Source organism: Xenopus laevis, chromosome 3L (assembly GCF_017654675.1).
Source record: "Xenopus laevis strain J_2021 chromosome 3L, Xenopus_laevis_v10.1, whole genome shotgun sequence".
In the NCBI taxonomy this organism is placed as follows: Eukaryota; Metazoa; Chordata; class Amphibia; order Anura; family Pipidae; genus Xenopus; species Xenopus laevis.
In genome coordinates, this window is record NC_054375.1 from 78,397,037 (window position 1) to 78,422,468 (window position 25,432).

The window sequence follows — 25,432 nt, forward strand, 5'->3', positions numbered from 1 at the left end:
CATACCCCATCCCCTGGAACATTTTCCTTGTCCTTTAATGATCCCAGTGTTTCAGCTGCTGAGCTCAAGCTTCTTTACAGTCCTTACTGTGTGTTACCTGTTTAGTAATAAACAGTTTATGTAATAAGATGTTTTTCAGCTGAATGTATAGCATCATATACTGCTATAAAAATATATATTGCTATAAATCCCAGCAACTAAACAGATTCACATCTGGATAAGGATTGTATGTGCAAGACACCCGACAATCGCACTGTAACTTTATCATCCTTTATTGACTAGTGCAAAACAAAAACTGCAAGAAAAATCACTAACACTTACAAATCACAAGGAGGCACCAGACTGCTTTAGTGTCAGATGGAATCTGGAACCTCTCTCTAGTGGCAGAAATGTACGGGATACATGTTAAGGCAGATAGTAACAGTTGTACCATACACTACCGCCAGATCTACCATGCATCTCATATAACCATGCATGGCCATTTTTAATACAAGAGTATTAATTACAGAGTTATATAATTCTGCCTTTTGAAACAAGGTACAAAAATAAAAAAGCACCGTGGGAGTGAACATACGCAATTACCCATCCCTTACATTGTGGTTTTGCTAAGAATTATTATAGCAACAAGGAAACAAAAGACAAAACAAGAAAACAAAAACCAATATCCCCGAGTATCATATCCATCCTTTTAGCCCCAGACTCATAGTCCATACTGTTAAATCCTGGCAAACAAACAAGAATATCTGTCTCCATTTTAATCGAAGTGCTTTTCCTTCAGCATGAAGTGTCATTCTCAGTGCAGCCACAGAGGACTAATCACACCTGTGTCACAAAACAAAGAATATTCAAATAAATTGTGGATAGAAATACAAAGAAATCACATCATGGGATAAATATGTGTAATGATATCTTAAAAAGAAATTCTCCGTTTTGCATGTGGATTTATTATATGCATGTTTACTAGATAAGGCATCTAGGTACATGACCAGTTGTAAAGTTAGGCATGCTGGAAGAGCCTGTTCTCACTGACATCATTCATTTTCTTTTCTCTCCTACAGGCTTACTGGCACTCACAGGGCTAAGTCAATTGCTCTGCTCAGTGAAAGAAGCAGTGAGTCAGGTGTTGCAGGTGGGAAAGCAAAATATTGAAGTAAGGCACTCAAAGGTCACGCATGGATCAGACGAATACTAAAGGTATACTGTCATGGGAAAACATGTTTTTCTCAAAACGCATGAGTTAATAGTGCTACTCCAGCAGACTTTTGCACTGAAATCCAATTATCTTTTATATTCAATTTTGAAATCTGACGTAGGGCTAGACATATTGTCAGTTTCCCAGCTGCCCCAGTCATGTGATTTGTGCCTGCACTTTAGGATGGAACTACTTTCTGGCAGGCTGTAATTTCTCCTACTCAATGTAACTGAATCAGTCTCAGTGGGACTTGGCTTTTACTATAGAGTGTTGTTTTTAGATCTACCAGGGAGCTGTTATCTTGTGTTAGGGAGCGGCTATCTGGTTACCTTCTCATTGTTCTGTTGTTAGGCTACTGGGGAGGGGGTGATGTCACTCCAACTTGCAGTACAGCAGTAAAAAATGACTGAAGTTTATCAGAATATTTTGAAAAATGGATTTCAGTGCAGAATTTTGCTGGAGCAGTACTATTAACTGATGCATTCTGAAAAAAAAAACAAAAAAAAAACATGTTTTTCCATGACAGTATCCCTTTAAGAAAATATAAATTTTTATTTGTATAAACTATTCATGCCTGACGCGTTTCGTGTCGAGGACACTTAGTCATAGGCTTAGTGTAACCTATGACTAAGTGTCCTCGGCATGAAACGCGTCAGGCATGAACAGTTTATACAAATAAATTTTTTTTATTTTCTTAATATTTGTCTGATCCATGCGTGAGCTTTGAGTGCCTTGCTTCAATATTTTGCTTTCCCACATAAGGTTTGTCCGCTCCCCTGAGTTAAGGGCCTGGGGCAGGAGCACCTGGGCCACCTACTCTATTTGGCGAGTCATTCTACTGGCGAAGTTTATGCTTATATATGTTTGTTCTGCAGGTGTTGCAGGTGTCATGGATGCACATATACATGCTTCCTGATTGGGCTGTTCTCATTAAGGCTCATGTATGTGCCAAATGCAGGTGAAAAGAACTATATACAAGTATTATACATATATCTGGTATAGCCAGAATCTTTTTTTTTCCTAGATTTGCATGGATATGTATAAAGCCTCTCCACTAATACTTACTATACTATGTTTGACAAATAAATTAGCCGCCTGCTTATTGAAATGACAAACCTCTACAATACATATCTGGCCACAGAGTTTTAGATGTAGCAGTAAACAAAACAGGATAAAACAGAGAAATATGTAAGGCTGAAAGAACCACAATGTTGAACACATATATACATTAGAAATAGAACGTTTGCTAGACTCAGTCTACCAATGCTGAGAAAAGACCTGAATTCATATGTGACTCAGCATGAATGTGTCTTTATAGGAAGCCTTTGACTGCACCAGAAAATCATGTCATATATAAGAGAATAACTTATCTGAAGTCTTAGGCAGTCAGTCTAGTCCTTGAAGAATCAAAATAGACCAAATAAGATTATGAGTAGAGGGATTCCATGTTGGAAAATATGCACCAGCATTCATGCTTCAACACAATGTGCTATACTAAACAGCCACAAGGTGGCACCGCTAATTTTGTTAGTGTTTTTTATTGTCTGCAGTTGTATTGCTGCACTCTGTTGTTTTTCACTTTCCTCTTCCTTCCACCATATTGTTTTTAATAGCCACACTATGAAAGTTCAGAGAGTGTTATCCCTGTGCGGTTCACCAGTCAGCTTCTCATGAGTTGCTGTGGTGGTTGTTCCCTGTGTGATCCACATATACCATCATTCTACAGCTATAGGCCCAGAAAATGGTTTCTATGAGCTGCTGGTAAAGGATCAAACCAAAGAGAATGTAGAGAATAATGGCTCAGGGTTGCTGGCTACTAGTGCAGGACAACAATAAAGGCAAAGCAGAAGTAAGTTTAGGGAAGGGAATTCTGACTGTCTATGCACAGTCTAGTTTTGGGTTCACTATCTTTCGGTCCAATTGCCATAACTAAGAGTGAAAAAAAGGCACCATTCTTTAGGCAGCTGTCCAATCCTCAAAATACATATGTTGGTAAATCAGATAATCCTTGTCAGTTTTGTAGCAAAAAATAAGGGCTTAGCAGCTTTCCAATTGACTTAACTGGATTCAAGATAGATGCCATCCAGACATGTTACATATAGGGTTGCCACCTTTTCTGGAGAAAAATACCGGCCTTGCTATATTCTTGCCACTTTTTCCTATTAATAACATTGGCATCAAGCATTATTTTTACCGGCCAGGCCGGTAAAATACCGGCTAGGTGGCAACCCTAGTTACATAGTGTCAAAATTGGCTCCTCCAATCTCCATTTATAAACTAGAATCAAAGGTTTATCACAAGAGACTTGTTCCTCTGGATAATATTTGTAAAGTGGAAACTTGAGCAAGTCTCTGTAGAGAACTGATGAATATTGCAATCCCCATTTATATTGCAATCCCTTAAAATGTGGTCACTGAAGAGCCCCTTAGTTTATGGAGGGAGTAATGCTCCTCTTCCTGGGTCAAAGCATGACCCCTAGAGTTTTATAGTTTGACCACTAGGTGGCAGCATGCTATAGGATATACGCTGAGCACACACGTGCCTCCACCCAGTTGCAAGGGCTCACTCCTGAGAGTAAAGATTCTTATCCAGGCAGATTTATGGCAATGCTCATAGCTCTGGAGAAATGTGCTGCTTCAATTTACTATAGTGTTGCAGGAAGCAGCATAGAGCCGGGCCAGGCGCCTTAGGCAACCTGGCAGTCACAGCACCCGATGGGCACTCACGCACACAGTAGGGTGAAGAGGAGAGTGGGGACCAGTCTAGGGGTAGGTGGCAGAGAAGGTAAGTGCCTGGTGCCCCCCAGCTTTGTGCCTTAGGCACGTGCCTACCCCTAGTTCCGGCCCTGAAGCAGAATTAGGGAAATCTTGAGTGTTCAAAATTTTTTATACCAAAAATGTGAGGCCATGACAAGGATACCAAAGACATTCATTCAACTGTAATCTAAGAAATACTCACTGTTGAAGGGATTCAAGTCCAGGAGGTAAGTTGCAGCCTGTGTATGCTCCATTTATTAAACTGTACTCAAGTAATGCACAGATGCATGGATCCTAGAAAGAGGTGGGCATTTTTTTTTAATAGAACATCAACATATTCTACTACTGGGGATTGACAAAGGACACCTAAAGTACAACTAATTATGGGACAGGCCAGATGGATATGTTTATATTCAGAAAACAAAGAGCTAATTGACTTTTTGTTATTTCTTTTGTTTTAAGTGCCAAAGTGGTAGACGATATATTAGGGATGCACCGAATCCAGGATTCGGTTCGGGATTCGCCCTTTTTCAGCAGGATTCGGATTCGGCCGAATCCTTCTGCCCAGCCGAACCGAATCCGAACCCTAATTTACATATGCAAATTAGGAGGGAGGGAAATCGCGTGACTTTTCGTCACAAAACAAGGAAGTAAAAAATGTTTTCCCCTTCCCACCCCTAATATACATATGCAAATTAGGGTTCAAATTCGGTATTCAGCCAAATCCTGCGCCAAGGATTCGGGAGTTCGGCCGAATCCAAAATAGTGGATTCGGTGCATCCCTACGATATATACGAAATCACTTCTGGTTTTGGAAGCAAAGCAATTGCTTTGAAAGCTGCTCCTTTGTTCCCAACCCATAAGCAACAAGCAGAGGCACAATCACTCCTGAGGACATTTACATCACTTGTCTACTGTTGTATTCACTTCCTGCCCCCTCCCCCAGAGGGGCCCATCTGATATCTGGATGGTAATGGTGGCCCTCCCCCAGATCCTTCTTTCCAGCCGGTCTACCCCAGGTTATGGTCATAGACAAATGCACTTTTATTTTACACTAGCATACACATACATTTATTTATACACACACAATCCATTTTTTTTGGGGGGGGGAGAATGTTTGCATACTGCCAGTACAACACACACACGGCACATTTTGCCAAGTGTACAAACACAAATAGCTGTTGATTGCTTTGAGCTATTGCTGGAATTTTTACCACTGTTTTCATTAGGCAAAAAACATTTGTAGTTATTTTATTGCATTTCTTTACTGTTATTGTACTCTTTTTTTCCTGTAAACATTGTGTGTGCACAATTCATTTTTGGGGCCTCTGCAGGGCCCATACTAATTCTATGCATATATTAAAGATCCGGCGTTCTTATTTAGAGCATTTTATGCTGGTACGTTAGGAAACATGGTGCATATGATGCGGTTTACAAATCTACAAGCAATATATTGCCCGTCTGCCCCCATTCGCACCAAACCTCCACCCCCATGTCATGGACCCCTCCCTTACAGACCCGCAGTGGCAACCCTATTTGATAATGGGGTGGAGTCATGACAGCAATGTGGGTGGAGACATGAGATTGTGGACCACATCAAAGGGAACATAGTAAGTAGGGTAGGGTATTTTAAGGTATTCAAAGTCCTATTTTGTTACAGGAGTAAAATTGCATAAATAGGCAGGCAGATTAAGAAAGCTTAGGTTGTTTTCCTTGGTAACAGACAACTCTGTAGGCCCAGCCCCCTCCCTACATAAATAATAATTATGCCACAGCTTGTTCAAAGACAACTCATAAAATGCCCCTATAAAGAGAAAGCACAAAATGTTTAACAGCTGACATGGAGTGCACAGAAATGTGAACTTAGGCTGGCACCTAGAGTATCTAAACAAACCACATTTACAGTACTGAGAATGAAAGATTAAATCTTGCACGGGGCTAAGTTTTGTTTAAAAAGAAAAGTGTACACAAAACTGTATTTAAGAGCATGTTTGAGATTCAGCTATAACCTTTTAGATAAAATACTGCTGTTTATACCAAGCACTTATTTACAGCCACTAATAAGTGGTGTCTCCGTTTCTATTCTAAATACCTCAAAGACTTCATATAATGAAAAACAGAAGGTTACTTAATAATGGTTTTTATGTTCCTTATGTTTATGAGCAAAATCAAAACTGAAAACAACTTCATCAATGAATAAAGACTATTATAGTAGTGCACATACCTTGACAAGGACATGTGGATTTCCAAGAACAATCAGCAAAGCTTTCGGTCTAGTTATTGCAACATTGAATCGTTTTGGGTTGCACAGAAATCCCAAGAGATGCCTGGAATCCTCATAAAGAGAGTCTTCACAAGACCGCACCTAAATCCAACATTTTGTTATTAATTATCCCTGTTTTCGTCTTCACAGAAGAAAATGTAGAGTCTTGCTTCAGGTAGGGTACCCGCGGAATACCCACAAAGTGGACAGGTTTTGGGCAGAAAGCTCGGATTCCCTATAATGCGTGTAGTCCGTGGGTAACCTGTCTGGGTACCTGGCTAAAGTGCATGACTGGTCCCTCCCACCCTCCTCTGAGGGTGTGGCAAAAGTTGCAAATCGAGTTGCAAATCAGCGAGTCGTGCATAAGTCTGCCCTACCAGACCCGCGCAGAACTCTAGCTAAATGTGACCACGGCATCATATGGAGAGTGAAAGCAAATACACACTTACCATTGATATAATGATTACCAAGTATTCCTGCCCCTGGAACTCTTCTACAGAACCAACTTTTATGTCTGACAGATCAACAGTTCTCAGGAGTTTTCTTATTTTTTCCCCCTTTTGGAATAAATCATACAAAATTATAAGCATACATCTGAAAATAAAGCAAATATACAACTGGTCTCCAACTGATGTTAAATATCAACAACTGTATCTCGGGTACTAAACAATGAACCAAACCATTAGATAAACCAACAGGAATACATTGTTTAAAGAAAAATACTTGTGCTAATAATAATTTTGTGCATCTCATGGTTCTAACGAGTCTTATGGCAGTGACAAAAATGGTACAATGCATCTATTAAAAATCAGGGTACCATTAATAAAGCTATGCCTAAAACAAGAAATCATTTTGTATAATAAATCTTTTGTAATGGATCTGCAAGCTGGACAGGTAGAAAGGAATAAGAAATGATTAAAATGATAAGAATATGCAACATTTTCTAACAATAAGAATTGTTATCTTGTAATCATTTTTAAAATCGTAGGTCAGAAATCAAGTGCAGAAATGTGGATTAATTGAAACATGATGGTAATATTTTATAACGTACAATTGAATACAGATATTTTATATAATAGGTCACTCGCCTTAAATTTTAAAGTGTATCTTGTCTAAGGCTCCACTTAAAGATATCCTATGTACAAACAACACTGCGTACTGCTGTAATTTCCTATCCACACCTACAAAGCCCAAGTTCTAGCCACCTGCTCTCCCATCCTGGGTACTTTGTGGAAAAGGGTATGTGTATAATTTAATAAAAGGGAAAAATTTAGACAACTCAGTTAGCATTGTTCCGTGAATAAAATAAAATTGGGAACGTTAATACAAGACAATGTTTACTGTATCCATGTATGTACACAATTATTAAAGGAACAGTTCAGTGTCAAAAATAAAAACTGGGTAAAGAGATAAGGCTGTGAAAAATAAAAAATGTTTCTAATATAGTTAGAACCAATCAGTTCTGTTCCACATCCAGTCACACCATCCTTTATAGATTACATTTTTGGCTAACTATATAGAAAACATTTTTTATTTTTCACAGCCTATTTACTCAGTTTTTATTTTTATAGTGAACAATTCTTTTAAATTCTTCTAGACCAAAATATTAACTGGAAATATGATTCATTCATTACGTACACTGGATAAAAATCTGCATCTAGAGAGAATGACATACCATACCTGTTTTCGATATGGAGTGATGACACCGATATCTTTAGCAGACACGGATGTGGTGACATGTTTAGCAAGAATGCAGCAGTATCGCATAGTCTGGACTGCTTCTGAGGGGTTAAACCAAGATGGATTGCTTCCTTCTCGCATCTCTGTACCCTAACAGCAACAAGGAGTCATTTTAACAATGTAGTTTCAAATAAATAAAACATGAATATGAATGAATTCAAGTTAACCTTACAAAATCTGAAACATATGGTATCACATTAAGTAATAGAACCCAGTAGTTGTTGTTACATTACAACAAACTCTGAATGAACACAGCATATCTGAATAGCCACCAAAATTGGTATACAGCAGCATTCTGAAAATGTGCAAAAAGATACCACGAGTAGCACCTTACTACAACTACACACTGAATACACACACAACTGGTGTGATTAGAAGATCAATATGTGATCCAGGCACTGACATATTCTTGATCATGTATATACAGTAATGGTTTTAGCAATGTAAGTAGCCTCACTGCTGGAAACATTTCCGCTAACAGCACTGCTTAAAAATGCCAATATTCAAAATAAGTAAAAATGATTATGCTTGTTTACAGTCTGCTGTACCAATATCTACACATTTACTTTGTTGTTAAAGAAATATTACCTACCCTGACACCATGGAATATTAAAGGGAATCCTTTGTGAGGAAGTTTGTCCCATCTTAGTAGCTTATTTACGACAGCCTGATCTGCGCAGACTTCCAGTTCTTTGTGGTAGAACAGCTTAGAAGGTAGATGTAGTAATGCACCATGAGACCTGTAGTTCTTCATAAGTTTAGTAATCTGGAAACAAAATATCTATTTAGTGTATGGACCCAACACTGCTAAGTCTAACAACTGTGTAAGCCAGATCTGTAATTGCTATCAATATCATGGGTGCTAGACCCACCTTGCCTAAGCAAATAACAGATCTTCCCCATTTAGGGATAAACGGTTTCTGTTGGCACCAGTGGATGCCACTCAGAAACAACATGAGAATGGCTCCTATTTATGTGGCACACACCAGTAAAGGGTTGTAATTCCCACACGCTCCGTAAGTCTCTTCGTCTCTTAAGTACAGTGGTCTAGCCATTAACCTCTCCAGAAAGGATACATTCAGCCCATAAGCCAAGGCTACTCTAGACTTTATAATGGGTCCAAGCTGCATAGGGTCCCCTGCAAGTATTATCTGTGAAAAGAGAACAAATGACCAACTAAGGCAATGTCCTGACCAATAACAGAAGGGTAAATACAATGTTACATGTACCTGTCCAGTTACTTCTGATATCAGCCCTAGTGGTATGAAACATTCAGGTTCACTGGCCTGGCCTGCTTCATCTACAAACACATGGGTGAAGTGTCCAACCCTGCAGCAATCACATAACAGGAAAAACAAAGCTATTTTTTACAGCATTCCCTCTGACTGTATTCATAATAAAGAAATTCATGCTAAAAGATCCCTACAAAATCCAGTCTGCAAATCATTTCATTTGACTAAGGCATTTTAATGACAACTGGCCTGCAAACAAAAGTACTTTGCTTACCATGAGGCAATAGGGTGGTTCGCAATGCTTGTGCATATTCATTTGAGATCTGTTATTTTATTGTGAAAATGCAATTTATGTGGAACAGACATACTCCAATTGTATTTAGGCTAATCAGAATTAGATCTTGTTCTACAGGCATCAGGATCACTTTAATTATACGTTACTATCCAAGTTACAGCATGCTTCATGTGCTTTATATGCTGGTGAAACAAAACTGAGAAATTCTAAATGCAATAGTCTGTAATGTCCTCATACCTTAATCCAATCTGATAAAACATTCCTGCACTGCTACAAGTGGAAATAATTATGCGAAACCGAGATGCTTTGCGAATGTCTTCTCCGGGCCCGCAGTAAGGCTTAATCGCATCACAGATTGTCTGAAATTATAAAATGAAACAACAATTAGGAGGTAATATTATTAAGGATGAGGACAGGGGCAAGATGTAACACTTAGTAAGATGGCAGGATAACTATGCCAACTCCATCAGACAAAGCCTGCCAACCTTTTAGCAAGTGTTTCAGTTACATTCAGACCAGCCATACTACTAGCTGAGGAGAAAATGAATCGAATGCAAAGCCCCACAACAGACAGTCAAGGCTAGGCGAAAACCAGATATTTCCAGAAAGAGCAGTCCCCGTACTAAGCTCTTGAAGCAGATGCTGATCAAGAAAATGGAACAGGGAAAGACGGAGGAGACCAGAGAACGGGCCACATACACCAGGACTGCTGTTAAAAACTCAACAGGAGTTCTGTTTTGATAAAATGTCTTAGAGCTATCTACTATTTATATGCAACCCACTGATGGCATCTAAAGGAATCAGCACGAAATAGATTATTTAAGAGTAGAACTAATCCTTAACACCCAAAACACATATGGGTGGCCCATGAGCAGCTGAGCCTTCAGCCTTTGTACCCACAGCCTAAATGCTGGAAGCAGATATTGCAAAAATAACCAATCCCATAAAGGATTTACTTAATACAGGTCTGGGATCTGTTATCCGGAAACAAGTTACCAAAAAGCTCCAAATTAGGGGAAGGTTGTCTCCATTTTATCCAAACTTTCTCTATAATGTATTTTTATTGTTAGGCGTTAGCCAATATAGGCATCACTTCTACAATACTTTTTGTATTTGTTTGTTTTTTTATTTGTTATTTACGCTGTAATAATAAAACAGTACATTGTACTGGATCCAATCTAAGATATAATTAATCCCTATAGAGGCTAAATCCACCTATAGGGGTTATTTAATGCTTAAATTATTTTCTAGTAGACTTAAAGGACAAGGAAAGTTAAACTAAATAAGTAGGCTAGAAATGTTGTACATTATGTTTTGAGTTTCTGCACCAGCCCCAGGCAACCACAGCCCTTTAGCAGTAAAGATCTGTCTTTTCAAAGATGCCCCAGTAGCTCCCCATCTTCTTTTCTGCCGATTCACTGCACATGCTCCATGGTGCTGCCATGTCGCAGACACTTTCCAAGATGGTGACCCCCTGTGACAAGTTTGAAGTCCTGGATCATTGCTGCTATTGAAATGTTGAAACTTTAGGTTGGTGCAAGAAGTGCAGTATATAAAACATTGCATTTTTAGCCCTAATCAATTTTAGGGTTTAGTTCTCCTTCAAAGTATGAAGGTCCAAATTACAGAAAGATCCGTTATTTGGAAAAACCCCAGGTCCTGAGCATTCTGGATAACAGGTCCCATACCTAAAAATAAATTAGAGGCCAGTCTCATTAATTAACCTAACTTAAAACATATTACAACTGCATTTCAGAGTATATTCATCAGAATATGTTAAATCAGATATTAATCTACCAAATGATCAGCCTCATGTTAAGATGGATATTACATTTAGTGAAATATATAAACAGAAATAAAATACCCTTTTCCCTTTTAGCAGTTGAACTGGAACATCTGACAGCTGTGACTAACTATCTTAAATAATGAGAAAATCTGGTTTCTTAGGGTCTTTCCAAAATGTATAAAATACAAAAATCCTGTATGCAAATCACAGAGCATGTACACTACTGAAAATGCTAATCCAATCTTAACAGAAAACTAAACCTTCAGAATGAAAACTTCAGCTAACAGATAATTACATAATACAAGACCAACTAAAGAATCTTACCAAACGGACATATAGATCATTAAACATTGCCCTTTAACATGTTTACCATTGCTCCTTTATTTTTGATGGTCCCTCAAGAGATCACCTGACAGGAAATAATGTAAGAGTACCCTTGGTTGGCGTGAGTACAGTGAACTGTATGAGCCCAGGGGACGGCCCTTAGTATGTAAAATGCCAATTTTCTATTTAGGATTATCAGATGGCACATGCTACTAGAAAAGTATATTTTTATGTAAGTGGTTTATTTAGATGAAGTATTTTACATATGGGCTGGGCTGTTTAATGCAATATATTTTGATAAACACCTGCAATGTTCAGAGGTATAGTTTCTCTTTAAGGGAAATGACGCACATAACGCTTACTCATGCAACGTCTCAAAATACCATTTAATCCTGAATAATAAGTATTGCCACATTATGCAGCAATTGGCGTAGTCATAGGGAAAGGCCTTCTTCCTTTTCCCCACAGACACACAATCATACAGCTGTTTTACATGCAATGATCCCCATGCTTCTGAATTAAAGGTCATTTTCTGGAGCAAAGTCTCCTGCTGTAGAGTGATTACCTGCAGGCAGCAAAGCACTGTGTGTGTCACTGTCTGTTTAATATAGATCAGTGATCCCCAACCAGTGGCTTGTGAGCAGCATGGTACTAATCAACCCTTGGATGTTGCTCCCAGTGACCTCATAGCAGGTGCTTGATTTTGAATTCCAGGTTTGGATGTAAGTTTTGGTTGCATGAAAACCAGGTATACTGCCAAACACAGTCTCTTGTAGGCCGACAGTCCACATAGGGGCCACCAAATAGCCAATAATTGCAACACCCAGGAACATTTTTCATGCTTGAGTTGCTCCCCAACTCTTTTTACATTTGAATGTGGCTCAAAATATAAAAAAAGATTGGGGAGTGTCTCAAGCAAAGTTGCAGGCAGTTTACAGGTCAGTTAAGTCACTTGAACACCATAACGGAAAAAGATTTACCTATTAAAAACACTTCCTTATCTAAATACAGCATTTTCATTAAAAATGTACGTTTCTAGTAGTACTTGCCATAATACCAAATAGAAAAAAAACTGCCATTTTTTACAGCTACCGACTGCCCCTTGCTCATATTATTCACAAATCAAGGGATCACATGAAATGCTGGATTACATCAGCCAATGAATGGACAGAGTTATGCAACATTTCTTCCTGTTACAGTTATATCTGCATTATTCCCTGTCAGGTGATCTCTGTGGGAGCACGCAGACCATCACAATAGACAATATTTACTGAGAAGATTAAGGTGATCTCCCAAAAAGTTGAACACAACCACCCATTATATGTGTACTTTATCAGGTGCGAAATACTTTCCCTGTGTGAATGTAGAAAGACTTGCACATTGTGTCTGAAAGAAATAAATCACACATGCACCAAAGAAAGCAGTTACTAACACTGACAATGTGTTACATGGCTAATACAACTTAATCAATCATAGAAAGAACTCCTTAAACATGATTATTTGATCTACTTTCATGGGATTGTGAGATCTTCTTAGGGAGTGCTGTTATTTCCATAAATACTCCCACACTTTTTCTATTTAGTTATTTCCAGGAATACTCCCACACTATTTCTATTTTATTAGTTGTTCTTCTCACAAATACCAGACACATGGAGGTGCCATAGAAAACCAAGAACATTAACAGGAACATTTTCATTACATGCTTTTAAATTCTAAGCGTAACAATAGAATTTACAAAGACTCTCACAGATGGATTCAGACACCAAGTTTTGTTATTGCATAACTGAGATAGACCCTTTTATTGCTAAAAAAAAGCAAAAAAAAATCCAGTACTAATCATTCCACTGAATGCAGAAAAGATTAAAATACCTTGATAGTGGAGATCCACAAACACCCATGATAAGGGGCTCTCAAAATTGAATATCTTAAAGCAGATTCATATAATGATGTAACTAGATAAAAATAACTGCTTTTACTGTTCACAATTTACAGAAGTAAAGCAACACATAACCTATTTTTTAAGACGTACTTGCCACATCTAGATAGAATACCCCACATGTTATGTGTAAAATACATTTACTTCAAGAAACATCTAATGTCACTCAAATACTTTACAGATTGAGATCTAGCCCTCCCAAACCCCCTCTGTTTTTATTGCCTTTATTTCATCATACCTTGCCCCATGATACGCTTCTTTAAATAGCTCACTCACTGCAACAAATCTTATAGGCATGTAATACAAATTGATGTGAAATGAATCAAGAAGACATATTGCCTACAGTTTTTCGGTTTACCGTAAAAATATTAACCTTTGCAACTATTTCACTTACATTATTTATTGTAAAGTTTGAACAAACAGTATAAGAAAAATAGTTAAAGAATTTTAAAAAAATATGACAACATTTTGTAAACACCTAGAGATGCCCAGTAGAATCATTTAGCACAAATATCTGGCTTTCCATAGAGAAAGATGAGCTGGGTTGCTTAAAGTAGAAAAAAGTTGCAATGTTTAAGAAAAAAAAGCTAATTACCTCTTCTAGTCGAGAGGTAGCATTCACTCTAACCATGCTACCAGGTTCTAGCCGATTGCTCTCATGTAGCCTCAAGCATACCAAGTCGGCTGCACTGTTTGATGGTGCACACACCAAAATACGACTATCTGGTAAAGCATAATAGATCTGCATACAGATAATAAAATCATCACCACAACTGAAACATTATAGCCCAAATTATACAAAAACAGTCTATAACATATGACACCAACAACCATTTTATTTGATGTAAAGGCATGCAATGAAGACAGAAAATTGTTTATATTCTGACAGGAGTTAAAGGGGTTGTTCACCTTTCAAACACATTTTTCAGTTCAGTTGTTTTCCAATTATTCCCCAGAAATAAAGACTTTTTTCAATTACTTTCCGTTATTTACAGTATTTTGTACTGATTTTCCAAAATTTAAGTTTAATGTGGTGTCTCTGGTGTTTCAGTCTGGCAGCTCCATAATTCAGGAGCAGATTTGCAACATTTAGTTGATACATTTCACAGCAGCATCTCTGGAGTACCAAGCTACTATTGTATCAATTCTAACAGCTGCCTGTAATGAAACTCAGGAAAACTGCTCATCAGGGATAAAGATAAGAAATTAATCAACTAAATGTATCCATTTAGAACAGTTTACAGGGTCGACGACCCCCCTCCCAGAGCTGCTTTAGAAGGTGAAAAAGGATACTTCACACTTAAATATTAGAAAAACTGTGACACATAGAAAATAAAGTAATTGGAAAAAGTCAATATTTTTGATGATCTATCTAAAAACAACTAGTTGTTTGAAGGTGAACAACCCCTTTAAGACAGGAATAGGTTAGTCCTCCATATAGCCAATGGAGAGAAGCCCCCCCAAACTTTAAAGGTGTTCTGCCTATTTCCTACCCACATCCAGAATAAATAATTCAAACAAGATTAGATTTATCACTTTAGAATGGATGGAAATTTCACTTTAGAATGGATTAATTCATAAGAAAATGTTTTTCTTGTTTGACTTTACTAGAGACTTTATCAGAATGAACTTTTTTTTCTGCCATGGTTTTTTAAAACTGGCTGGGAACACAGTATATTATGTGAAATATAATGGGTCTATGTGAAATTGTACTGTAATTATCCATTCCATGACTTTGATTGGACGCCAAGTGGGAGGAGGAGCTTAAAGGGCTTAAAAGCTGTACATAGTCAATTCTTTACACTTGAGAATAGGTCCATGTGATCCATATGTAGTGCAATAAAAAGCGGCAGCACAGTTCAGCAGTTTGTGTAGCTCCTTTCATGTTCCTTGTTCTGATGTATTTTTGGTCTTTACAGTGTGACCATGTGGAGGTGAGCCAATCAGGTCGCCAATAATAGGAGAGTACTATAAAACAAAAATCTACATTTTGGATTTGTCCCAACAATCTTCCATAGCACTTCCAAGATCATATTAATTGCTGGACATATGTAACCCAGAAATCTTTCCAATTTTTGGGTTAAAGCAATCAACCTGACTGCATGTATACCCAGAGAAAAAGGTTTTACATTTTACATGGATGCCATAAGTTCTTCGCCAGATAAGATTCAACCTTTTGATCAGCTAATATGTAAAGTAATTAGAGGAGTTACAGATCTAAGGATCACATAAGCTTTTCAGGCTAACGTTCTGCTATTAATATATCCACATTAACATAGCTTGTTGTGAAACAGACGGGGTTGGAAGCAAGAAGTAGTCTGTTGAAGTGCTAGAAATGGAGTGACTTTTTTGAAAGTTATTAAGCTGCCCTCAATGAAAGCAGCATAAAAATAAAAAAAATTAAACATTCCGCTACAATGCAAAGTTCAAAACAGAAATTGTTCATGCAATTGTTGATTAACCATAACAATTTGCTTATTCGTTCTGCTTCTAAATGTAAGTGGTATAGCTATTGATGGAAATTTATTTTTAGTGTACAATCATGGGCTACATGGTTCCAAATGCAGATAATTGTTAAATTGAACCAGTAGTGTACGGTCTCTGCACATAATTCTAAGGACTTGCAAAACTAGGTATTAAGTCTGATCAGAACGGTACTATGGAAACAGTACTGTGATACTAAGTCAAATATATTTAATAAATAATTCTAAAAATAACTTCTTGGCTGTTACCCAAAGCATAGATATAATATGTTTAGGATTATTTATGAAGACCAGAAGTCCTAAAACAGAAACAATCTAATCTTTTGTTAAAGCTTTTAAAAAGTGTTATGAAATGCAACACCAAGTATTTTTAAACAAGAGCAATCATTGCCTATGTATGCTTAAGTCTCACCTGTAATATTGCTTCAATTATTGTAACAGTTTTTCCAGTCCCTGGAGGTCCAAAAAGTATGTATGGTGTAGGGCGGCATTCACCACTGAGAATCCTTTTCACTGCCAATTTCTGGTGATCATTCAACATATTATTGAAGAATTTTCCTTTCTTCTTCACAGGTGAACCACTGTCTGAGTTTAACAATAAATATAGAAAATGATAATAATTGAAATAACAATAAAAGAGAAAAAGAGGCATGACTATATCAAGCATTTGTATTTTCCTTCCATAAGCCAAAAAAAAAAATAAAAAAAAAAAAAATAAATAAAGGTTTTCCGCATAAGAGATCTTACCGAAATTAATTTCTCCTTACTTTGTTTACTGACAAATTGTTTAAACATTTGAGGGGACCTTTCACCCAGACATAATAAGCTGTATAAATAAGTCCACTTCAAATTAAATACATTCTTTTTTTTTTTTTTTTTTAAAAAAAAGCATCCATGTTATAAACAGGTTTAAAAGTCAACCTGTCAATCATGTATTGCCTGCCCCTAGGCAGGGCAGCTAATTACTTTCACTTTCTATTCTGCACTTATATATATATATATATATATATATATATATATATGAAGTGCAGAATAGAAAGTGAAAGTAATTAGCTATATCTCAGTAGAACATATATAACGAGCCTGACAATTGCTTAAATAATTTCCTCTCGTCACAACAAGAGAGCAAAAAAGAGCTGCTTTCCTGATATATTTCCAGAGACTAAAATAAATATGACATTAGGACTGCCTCTAGAAATTAGTTGACAATGATCTAAGTCTTATATTCTTTAAAAAATGCATTTGTAGAAACTTAGAGAACTCTCAAACCTTTTGTGCTGGTCTGTGTAGCCACCGTCACCATATCACTCATATATACAGCATTCTTTCCTCTTGATGTTTGATTACTCTGAATCCAAATAAAAAATAAATATTAAGGGCACTGGCACACGAGGAGATTAGTTGCCCCAATAAATCTTCGCTGAGGGCAAATAATTTCCTGCAAAAGCTTTTACACCGGCATAATGGAAATCACCAGCAGGAAACCATAAATGGTGCTTCGGTTTTCTGAAGTTGTGCAGTAGTTTGCATTAATAAAATAATGACTTACTTCAATTGCTATTTGTTGTACCATTTTCTATTTATATTTTAAAAATTAAATGTATTTTTTCCGCCACAGCAGTTATGCAGATTCTCTAAACTAAATATTTATAGGGCAAAATTACATCTAAGCTGTACGATCTTAAAGGCGGACATACACATGCTGATCGTACAAAACAAATTTCCAAATAATCATCCCGACAATTTCCGTGTCCATGTCAATCGGTTGTTTAGTCGATTGGACAGGTTAAAAAATTTGTCGGATAACAGACGATATCCATGGGTGATTGTCACTATTATTTCTGGGAGAAAACTTTAAAATTGTTGTCTGTTAATTAAATGGCCAGAACATTGTTTGATTTATTTTTCCTACTTTAATACTACAATTTAAATCCGAATGTTAGTTTTAGATTGCTGCATTGAACGTGCTACAGATATCCGAACGTTCGCCATACGATTAATAAAACCTGAAAGTGTATGGACTGCTTAAGAGTTCTTTTCATTGTGGCAACAAATGGTCTCCACAAAGAGATTTTTGTACCTAGGTACCCAAAATATATTTTCAATAAAACTTGCATTTAGTTTAAATTCACCTGATTGTTTTCTTGGCATCCAGTTTGCTCCTTTTTTTCTGCAGATTCTATTGCGTTGGTATCTGTAGTGGGAACTTGTGGAGCTTGTAATTCCACAGTGTCTGGAAACAACACTAAAAGGAAAATGATTATTACAATAAATGCATTTAAAAGCACAGTAAGCCAAAAAGAAGACCTAGCAGTGTTCTCTAGATGTGTTGGCTCTCCAAACATCCATCCAAAACAATGAGGTGTGTAGACCCTTAAATAGGAGATATCCACTTTTTTTTTTACAGTTTTGAAAAATAGATAGATCTGACATTTAAACAATATTTGGAGTTTGGTTTAATTAAACCAAAATGTTAATTTCTCTTTGCAAGTCAAGGGTCCACTTTCTTATTAATCTTTGCATAGTAATATCAGAAGGAGGTACAGGCAATGCTCGTTAATGCTCATGGCCCTTCTTTTGGCTTCCTTTGCTAGACACTGATCAGATTGGTTGAATCGTATCAACCAATCAGATCAGGGAAATACAAATGAAATGAACATGCATAGTACAGATTAGCTCTGTAGGGGTCCGAGATCCTCTGGTTTTTGCAGAGAAAAGAGCCCTAAGGATCTATGCATCTACCCTTCATTTCTTTAAATTAAACCTCTATTTATTTTTCAAAACTGTTAAAAAGGTGTACATTCACTAAGAAAATTTAAAAGGTGATTTAATGAAAACAATTGAGTGCTAGAATTGCTTTTCTCAAGTGTAAAGAATTGGCTATGTACAGCTTTTAAGCCCTTTAAGCACCTCCTCCCACTTAGCGTCCAATCAAACTCATGGAATGGATAATTACAGTACAATTACACATAGACCCATTATATTTCACATGATATACTGTTCCCAGACAGTTTGAAAACCAATGTCCATGGCAGAAAAAAGTTCATACTGATAAAGTCTCTAGTAAAGTCAAACAAGAAAAACATTTTGTGGTGTAGTTATATGCAGGAAAGTTCCCCATGCTGGTTTCTTTTCATCTATACCCCAAAAAAATGTAAGTAAGTCTTTGTTAACACACAAGAGAAGAGTTAATAATGAATGGAAAATGTTACAAAGTGTTGCAATAGTCCAATCCTTCCCTCCCCTTGAAAAATGTTCTTTACTGTCAGGAAAGTTTTAATAAAGGAAAAAAACAATCAGGGTTTCCAGGATTCCTCTGGATGACATCTGTTAAATCTGCCCCAAAAATACCCATAAGACAAATCACAGCCTCTGAGAATTTCATCCATTTATTGCATCATTACAAACACATACAAATCTACATTGTTTCCGAACTACAACTCCCAGAAACCACTATATAATCAAAGATTAAAATGTGGTTGAATAATGGGTGCCAAAGTGAAGCACCTATGAAGCAGATGATGGTTAAATACAATTAATGCAGATCGCATATTGTTTACTGTAGAAACAGAAAAGTTAACTATATTTTATTTTTAACAGCAAATACCTAATAAGTTAGTTACCTTTTTTCCCTAAATGCTCTGCTTGTTCCACAGCAAACTGGCAACGCCTGCTTGTGACCCTAAAAAAAAAAAAAAAAAAAAGGAAAATTATGGCACTAACTTACAGTGAGGATTACATATTTTCACCAAGTCACACTCCATCCACATGATTATAGAACAAAAAAAATATTCATATATCTAAAATGGGGAGCAGAGAACTGTGGATAGCTCCACAAACAGAATGATGTCTGTGTTCAGCAGTAAGGGAGTGGCTGAGCAGGAGGCTCTTTCATGGCCCTGTACTTACCACCTGCCCAATTGCAGGCAGTAAATACAAGGCTAGTCTGCACCTTACCAAGACCACAGCCAGAACAGGGGATGAAGCTCGGCCTATAGTGCTCTGCACTTCTTCCCCCGGTCTATCATAAATGATCCCTTTAGTGGAAAAACCTAAAACTACATAGTCCATTAATCTTTGTCTCTAGACTTAAACACTAGTTGGGTTCTTTCTTTTCATAGCCTTTGAAAATAAATACTTTGTATGCATATATTGACATTACTTAGGAAATAGCAAGCATCCTATTATCATGTATTATTAATGGGCAGTTTATGGCATGGAGTTTTTTTTCAGATAAATTCATTAATTTTACTTGTGTTTGGAGTCTTTTTATATTGTAAAAATGTTAATGAACAATTCATTTACCCAGTGTACTTTTAGTAAAATGTTACCTATTTACAACAAATTCCACATCCATTGGTTCAAACTTGTAAGATTGCTCAAATTCTTCATTGACCCGGAGCGTAATTTCCTCTTCATGTATCTGAAAAAAGCGATTCACACATTTTAAGCACATACATCACAAAAATACATGCGTTCACTTTTTTTTTTAAATAGTGAGAGAGGATGAAAGAGAGAGAGACAGGTCTATCAAACCTTCTGTCACTGTAAATCCTACCTAATTTTTAGCTGATGTGTACAGTGAATGTTGTCTTCAATTTACTCAGAAGGCTTAAAACTAAAATTCCCAAGGAGTAATTAAACCAGACTCTGGATCAATAATACACTACAGTATTTCTATCAGTAGCCTTGTATTACACTCACTTGAAAAAAAATGAATCATCCAATACTATGTAATGTATCTGCCATAAAGTGAGGGGTAATACTTCTGTTTCATCAAGGGGACTGACAATAACATTTTCTGTCATGATAAAACTAACACCTTGATTCAACACCCACCCAATGTCCTACACCTACTCAACCATGGCTGTGGCACAAGTGACATCCCATGCTTGGGGTGTAAAAAAGACTTTATGGCGGTTATTTATCAAAAGTCTTATGTTCATTTTTTTTTATACCGTGAATGAAGTCAAAATATCTTGAATGGTATCTTATTTAAGAAAAAACTCAAATGGAAAAACCTTGATTCTGCAAGTCGAGTTACGAAACTCGAAAACTCAAATCAATCATATTTTCTAAGGGGGAAAAAAAAGGGGAATCGCTAGGATTATTCGAGCTTTCTGGCAAAACCCTTCTGAAAAAACCTTGATCATCATGCATCTTGATTAGCATCTTCAAATGTTTCAAGGGACCTCTGCCATTGACTTCTCCATGACCTAAACAGGTTTTAGATGGTTTATTTTCGGATTCAAGCTATTTCTAGGGTCGGGGTATAATACATCTAGAAAAATTCACATATTTTTTTTTTTAAATCTGAAAATGTGAGTTTTGATTAAAAAAAAAAAAAATCAACAAGAAAACTTGAATTTTCGTGGAAAACACAACTCAAACCTTAATAAATAACTCCCTATATGCCGGAGCACCAACGTAAACAGTGTTTGCTGCCTAAACAGATCTTTAACCCACCCCAAGCTTGGACATCACTGCTGCAACACTCCCATTGGAAGAGGCATTCCTGCCCAACGCAGCTAAATAAATGGAGTTTGAAATGTTGAAAGGCATTCGCTTTAACATTTTGAACTAGTGCCTGATGATTTTTCAATGAAGTGTTTCATGAAACACTTTGAGCCAGATCTTAATACTACTATGCTCATTCACAGTATCTTGAAAAGTCAATTATAAATAAAGCTGGTGATGTTACATCTAAGAGAGCACTCTTCAAACAAGAAGGATGTGTGAACCACATCACAGTGATGCATTCAACAATTTTATTTTACTTTTCCAGTAGGCACTTCATAGTTGCATTGGCATGGGCCAGCATCAATAGGATAGGATAGTCAAAAGCAGACAGACAAGTAAAACAAAGACATAGAAAAGCATCAACAGGAATAACCTTTATGTTTGCTTGTAGTCAGAGATATCATAAAACTTTCTTATTGCCATTACCCTGTACTAAATAGAAGGGAAATATATTTTTCTTTGGATTTAGTGTGCCAACTGGCAAAAAACAGCAAACAAATTGGCTACTGCCACCCCAAGGGAGAATGCCTAGGTGCTTCTATCACATTAAATGGGATCACCATTCTCAGGAAAAACTAATTTTCACAGTGACGTTGCTTTTAATATGTGCAAAATACACGTTTTACCAAAAAAAAAAAAAAAAAAAAAAAAAAAAAAAACTTACCTCTACAATTAAGCCCACAAACTGAATAGCAGTTGTTGTGAACACCTGGTATTTTAAAAACACTTTGTCCCCTGCAAAAAAGAAAAGAGTTCCACTCTACTATACTTATAAGATGTGTCAATTATCAATTAGTAATTAACAATATATGCTACATGGTTCAGTTTTATCCCAACAGCATAATGAAGACTTAAGGTGGCCATACACGGATAGATCCGCTCGTTTGGCGATGTCGCCAAACGAGCGGATCTCCCTCCGATATGCCCACCTTGAGGTGGGCAATATCGGGCTGATCCGATCGTGGGCCCTAGGGCCCAACGATTGGATCCTAGCGCTCGCAAACGGGCGGTCGGATCGCGGTACCGCATCAACGAACAGATGCGGCCGCGATCCGACGGGATTTTTAACCCCATCCGATCGAGATCTGGCCGACTTTCGGCCAGATCTCGATCGGGGAAGCCCGTCGGGGGCCCCCATACACGGGCCAATAAGCTGCCGACACAGTCTGTCGGCAGCTTTTATCGGTCCGTGTATGGCCACCTTAACTGTTAAATTAAGACAGATACTATTTAAAAGGAAGCCATATTGCAGATATTCCTATATCGAGCCTCTCTAGTTGAACCATCAATTAAAAGGACACTGAGCTACTATTTTCAAAACACAAACAGCATGACTTTAACTAACTTGAATGCAATGCTTTGCATATTTTTTGAGACAATTGTTTTAATTGCATAGTTTATCATTGGTATGGTGCAGATACCCCTCGAAAAGATAACACCACCAAGTTACCTTGGTTCAGAAATGGTCTACCCTCAGCAAGTCCAGGTACTTCTAATAGCAAAAATCCTCCACGTTTTTGGAGACAAACACCACTCAGGCTAAATTCGCTCATTTCCATCTCTGCATGAATGTCCTCAAGCCAAAGTAAGGTGGACATCTTCTTGCGGTAACTTGATAAGGTTAAAACCTGCAAGAAAGAAAAACCGCTTTAGTCTCACTGGTGGCTTTGTGCTTAAAAGTGAGGGAATCATGGAGAAAGACCAACCACAGTATAAATCAATTATAAACAATTATGAAAGCCCTGTGCAGTGGTTAGTTCTCATGAAACATGAAGAAAAATATATTTTCTTTGACGTGCTTTTGTTTTCAAGTTTCCAGGGTCCTTTATAGAAAATGCAGAAGAGTAGAAGGCAGTCAAATTTAAATGAAATCATCTGTATAATGAAATAATATTTTTGTAAGCCTGAGAGACAGGCAACAACTGAAGAAAGGGAGGGACTATTTTATGCTTATTTTATATTAACTCTTCTGATTACAAGATGAAGTATTAATGGTAAAAAAATCTTAGTGTTTTATAATAGTTATTAAAATGGTATGTTATACCCATTTAAGGTCTATTAATTGGCTTTCTAATTTTACAAATTGATAGCATGAAACAGGCTGTTTAAAGTAGTAGTATCACACTGACTCTGAACCCTTAATTCAAATTTGAGCAAATTTAAAATCATAGAACAATTAAAGGAAGGGGAATACTCACAAGAGTGGAATTCCAAGATCCAAAATCCTAAGGGGTTGTAATTTTGTATTTGGCAAACTGAGAAAAACAAACCCTTTAAGACTTCCAATACCAATAAAGTATAAAGTGCTAACTGGTGGGACCAATAACAAAGTGAAATTGCTGAGGCAAATATCAAAGTGACCGGTGCAAATTAAAATACATCCTATAGATTAATTTTAAAATTCATGTGATCCAAATAATGGATTAGATGTGATGTGCATAGTTAGGTGTCAATCAATCATGTGATTCACTGCAACTCATTTCATAGAAATAAAAAGTTCATAAAAAGAAAAATATAGAAAGTAAAAAAACATATAGCCAAAGGCTGCTAACTATATTCATTTCTGTCCAATGGGGTACTACAAAAGCTGTGGCCGCGGAATTAACCTTTCCTATTATTTTACATGGAGAGCTATATAACATGAAAAACCTCACACACAGAGAACCTTGGAAAATGGAATATAAAGAAAATAGATTGTGTGTAACTTCCAAACTAGTTTTAAAACCAAGTTCATTTGCAGCAGCCAAACGAAAAAAAAAAAAAAAAAAAAAGGACATAGGCACTTACAATTACCCAAACCTTACCTTAGCGCCTAGTAATACTAGGAATCAAAAATTCTGCCCCAACTCGCATTCTGTTTGCGGCTTTCTTAAAAGGCAAACATTTTTCACTATGTACTTTGTCACATTCAATTATCAAGTGCTAAGCACTAAAGATATGCCTGTATTTTAGCCGAAACCTGAAGAGAATTCTGAATTCGGTAGTCATGTTTACAGAATATTTTGCTCTATGATTATGTTTAATTTGGATACCAAGTACTGTTCAGTTCCAAAACATTAGCAACAGGATTTTAAAATCAAAGGGGGCCTGGCACCCTAAGAAAGTATTCCAAATCTTATGTCATTCAAGCAAAATTAACTTTACTTACACTATATAAATTGAAGTAAACTTTATATAAATTTACATCAATTTAAATATTTTTCCTTCATTCTTTTGGCATCCATAATAAGCGCATACAGGCAGGCATCATATGTTTTCACATGTAAAACGACTGGCTGCACAGCACAGGAACCTGACTATGCATTGTTCAGAAGCCATGTGTTATGGAAAATGCAAGCAAACAAACAGGTTGGTGGTACATTTTATTTACATGACATCATCCAATTTTAACAATTAGTCACAGGGCTCTTAAATTAAAGGATCACCACACTGACCTCTCCCAAACAAGGCTCTAAGGCCAAGACGTCCATCTTCTGCTCTATGCCCTTTCTTAGTCTGTCTGGTATGGGATAAAGTGGAAGAAAACTTGGCAGCTGTCTTCTAGAAATCCTAAACAAAAAAAAAAAAGTTATACACAATAAAAATATATATAAAGCTAGTTAGTTTACAGTAGTTTTTTGAAGAACAATAGATTCCCTTTCATCTCTGTAAAAATTCCCACTCATTCAAAAGAAAAGCTCATCAATTCTACGTTTACAAGAGAAACACATTTTTAGAAATTATAAATTAGCTTAGAATTTCAGTGACAGCATAAAGATAGTCAATTTTGGGGTGTAGTATTTGGGAAACTGACCAAAAACCGATCAAAGTTTGCTTGCAAAGGAGTATTTTGCATTATAGCACAGAACCAAGACAAACATTCACTCATGTTCAAACATGGACTATACCAAAAATTTAAAGGTAAA

At 36.8% G+C, this 25,432-nt stretch overlaps 1 protein-coding gene across 2 annotated transcripts in view; it reads right to left on the minus strand.

Moving 5' to 3' along the window:
- Positions 1-254: 254 nt before the first annotated feature.
- The window catches only part of mov10l1.L (Mov10 like RISC complex RNA helicase 1 L homeolog), a 44,094-nt gene continuing 18,916 nt past the window's right edge, over positions 255-25,432 (minus strand). For both annotated transcript variants that reach the window (XM_018252607.2, XM_018252608.2), the window contains 18 exons: positions 24,962-25,076; positions 22,978-23,155; positions 22,192-22,262; positions 20,339-20,430; positions 19,631-19,689; positions 18,140-18,252; positions 17,277-17,355; positions 16,420-16,592; positions 14,120-14,266; positions 9,716-9,837; positions 9,181-9,280; positions 8,938-9,102; positions 8,544-8,717; positions 7,892-8,041; positions 6,661-6,768; positions 6,173-6,313; positions 4,151-4,242; positions 255-822 (listed from right to left, as the gene is read on the minus strand). In XM_018252607.2, coding sequence (XP_018108096.1) covers positions 813-822; positions 4,151-4,242; positions 6,173-6,313; positions 6,661-6,768; positions 7,892-8,041; positions 8,544-8,717; positions 8,938-9,102; positions 9,181-9,280; positions 9,716-9,837; positions 14,120-14,266; positions 16,420-16,592; positions 17,277-17,355; positions 18,140-18,252; positions 19,631-19,689; positions 20,339-20,430; positions 22,192-22,262; positions 22,978-23,155; positions 24,962-25,076 — 2,089 coding nt within the window. In that variant the 3' untranslated portion in view covers positions 255-812. The remainder of the gene's footprint in view (positions 823-4,150; positions 4,243-6,172; positions 6,314-6,660; positions 6,769-7,891; positions 8,042-8,543; positions 8,718-8,937; positions 9,103-9,180; positions 9,281-9,715; positions 9,838-14,119; positions 14,267-16,419; positions 16,593-17,276; positions 17,356-18,139; positions 18,253-19,630; positions 19,690-20,338; positions 20,431-22,191; positions 22,263-22,977; positions 23,156-24,961; positions 25,077-25,432) is intronic.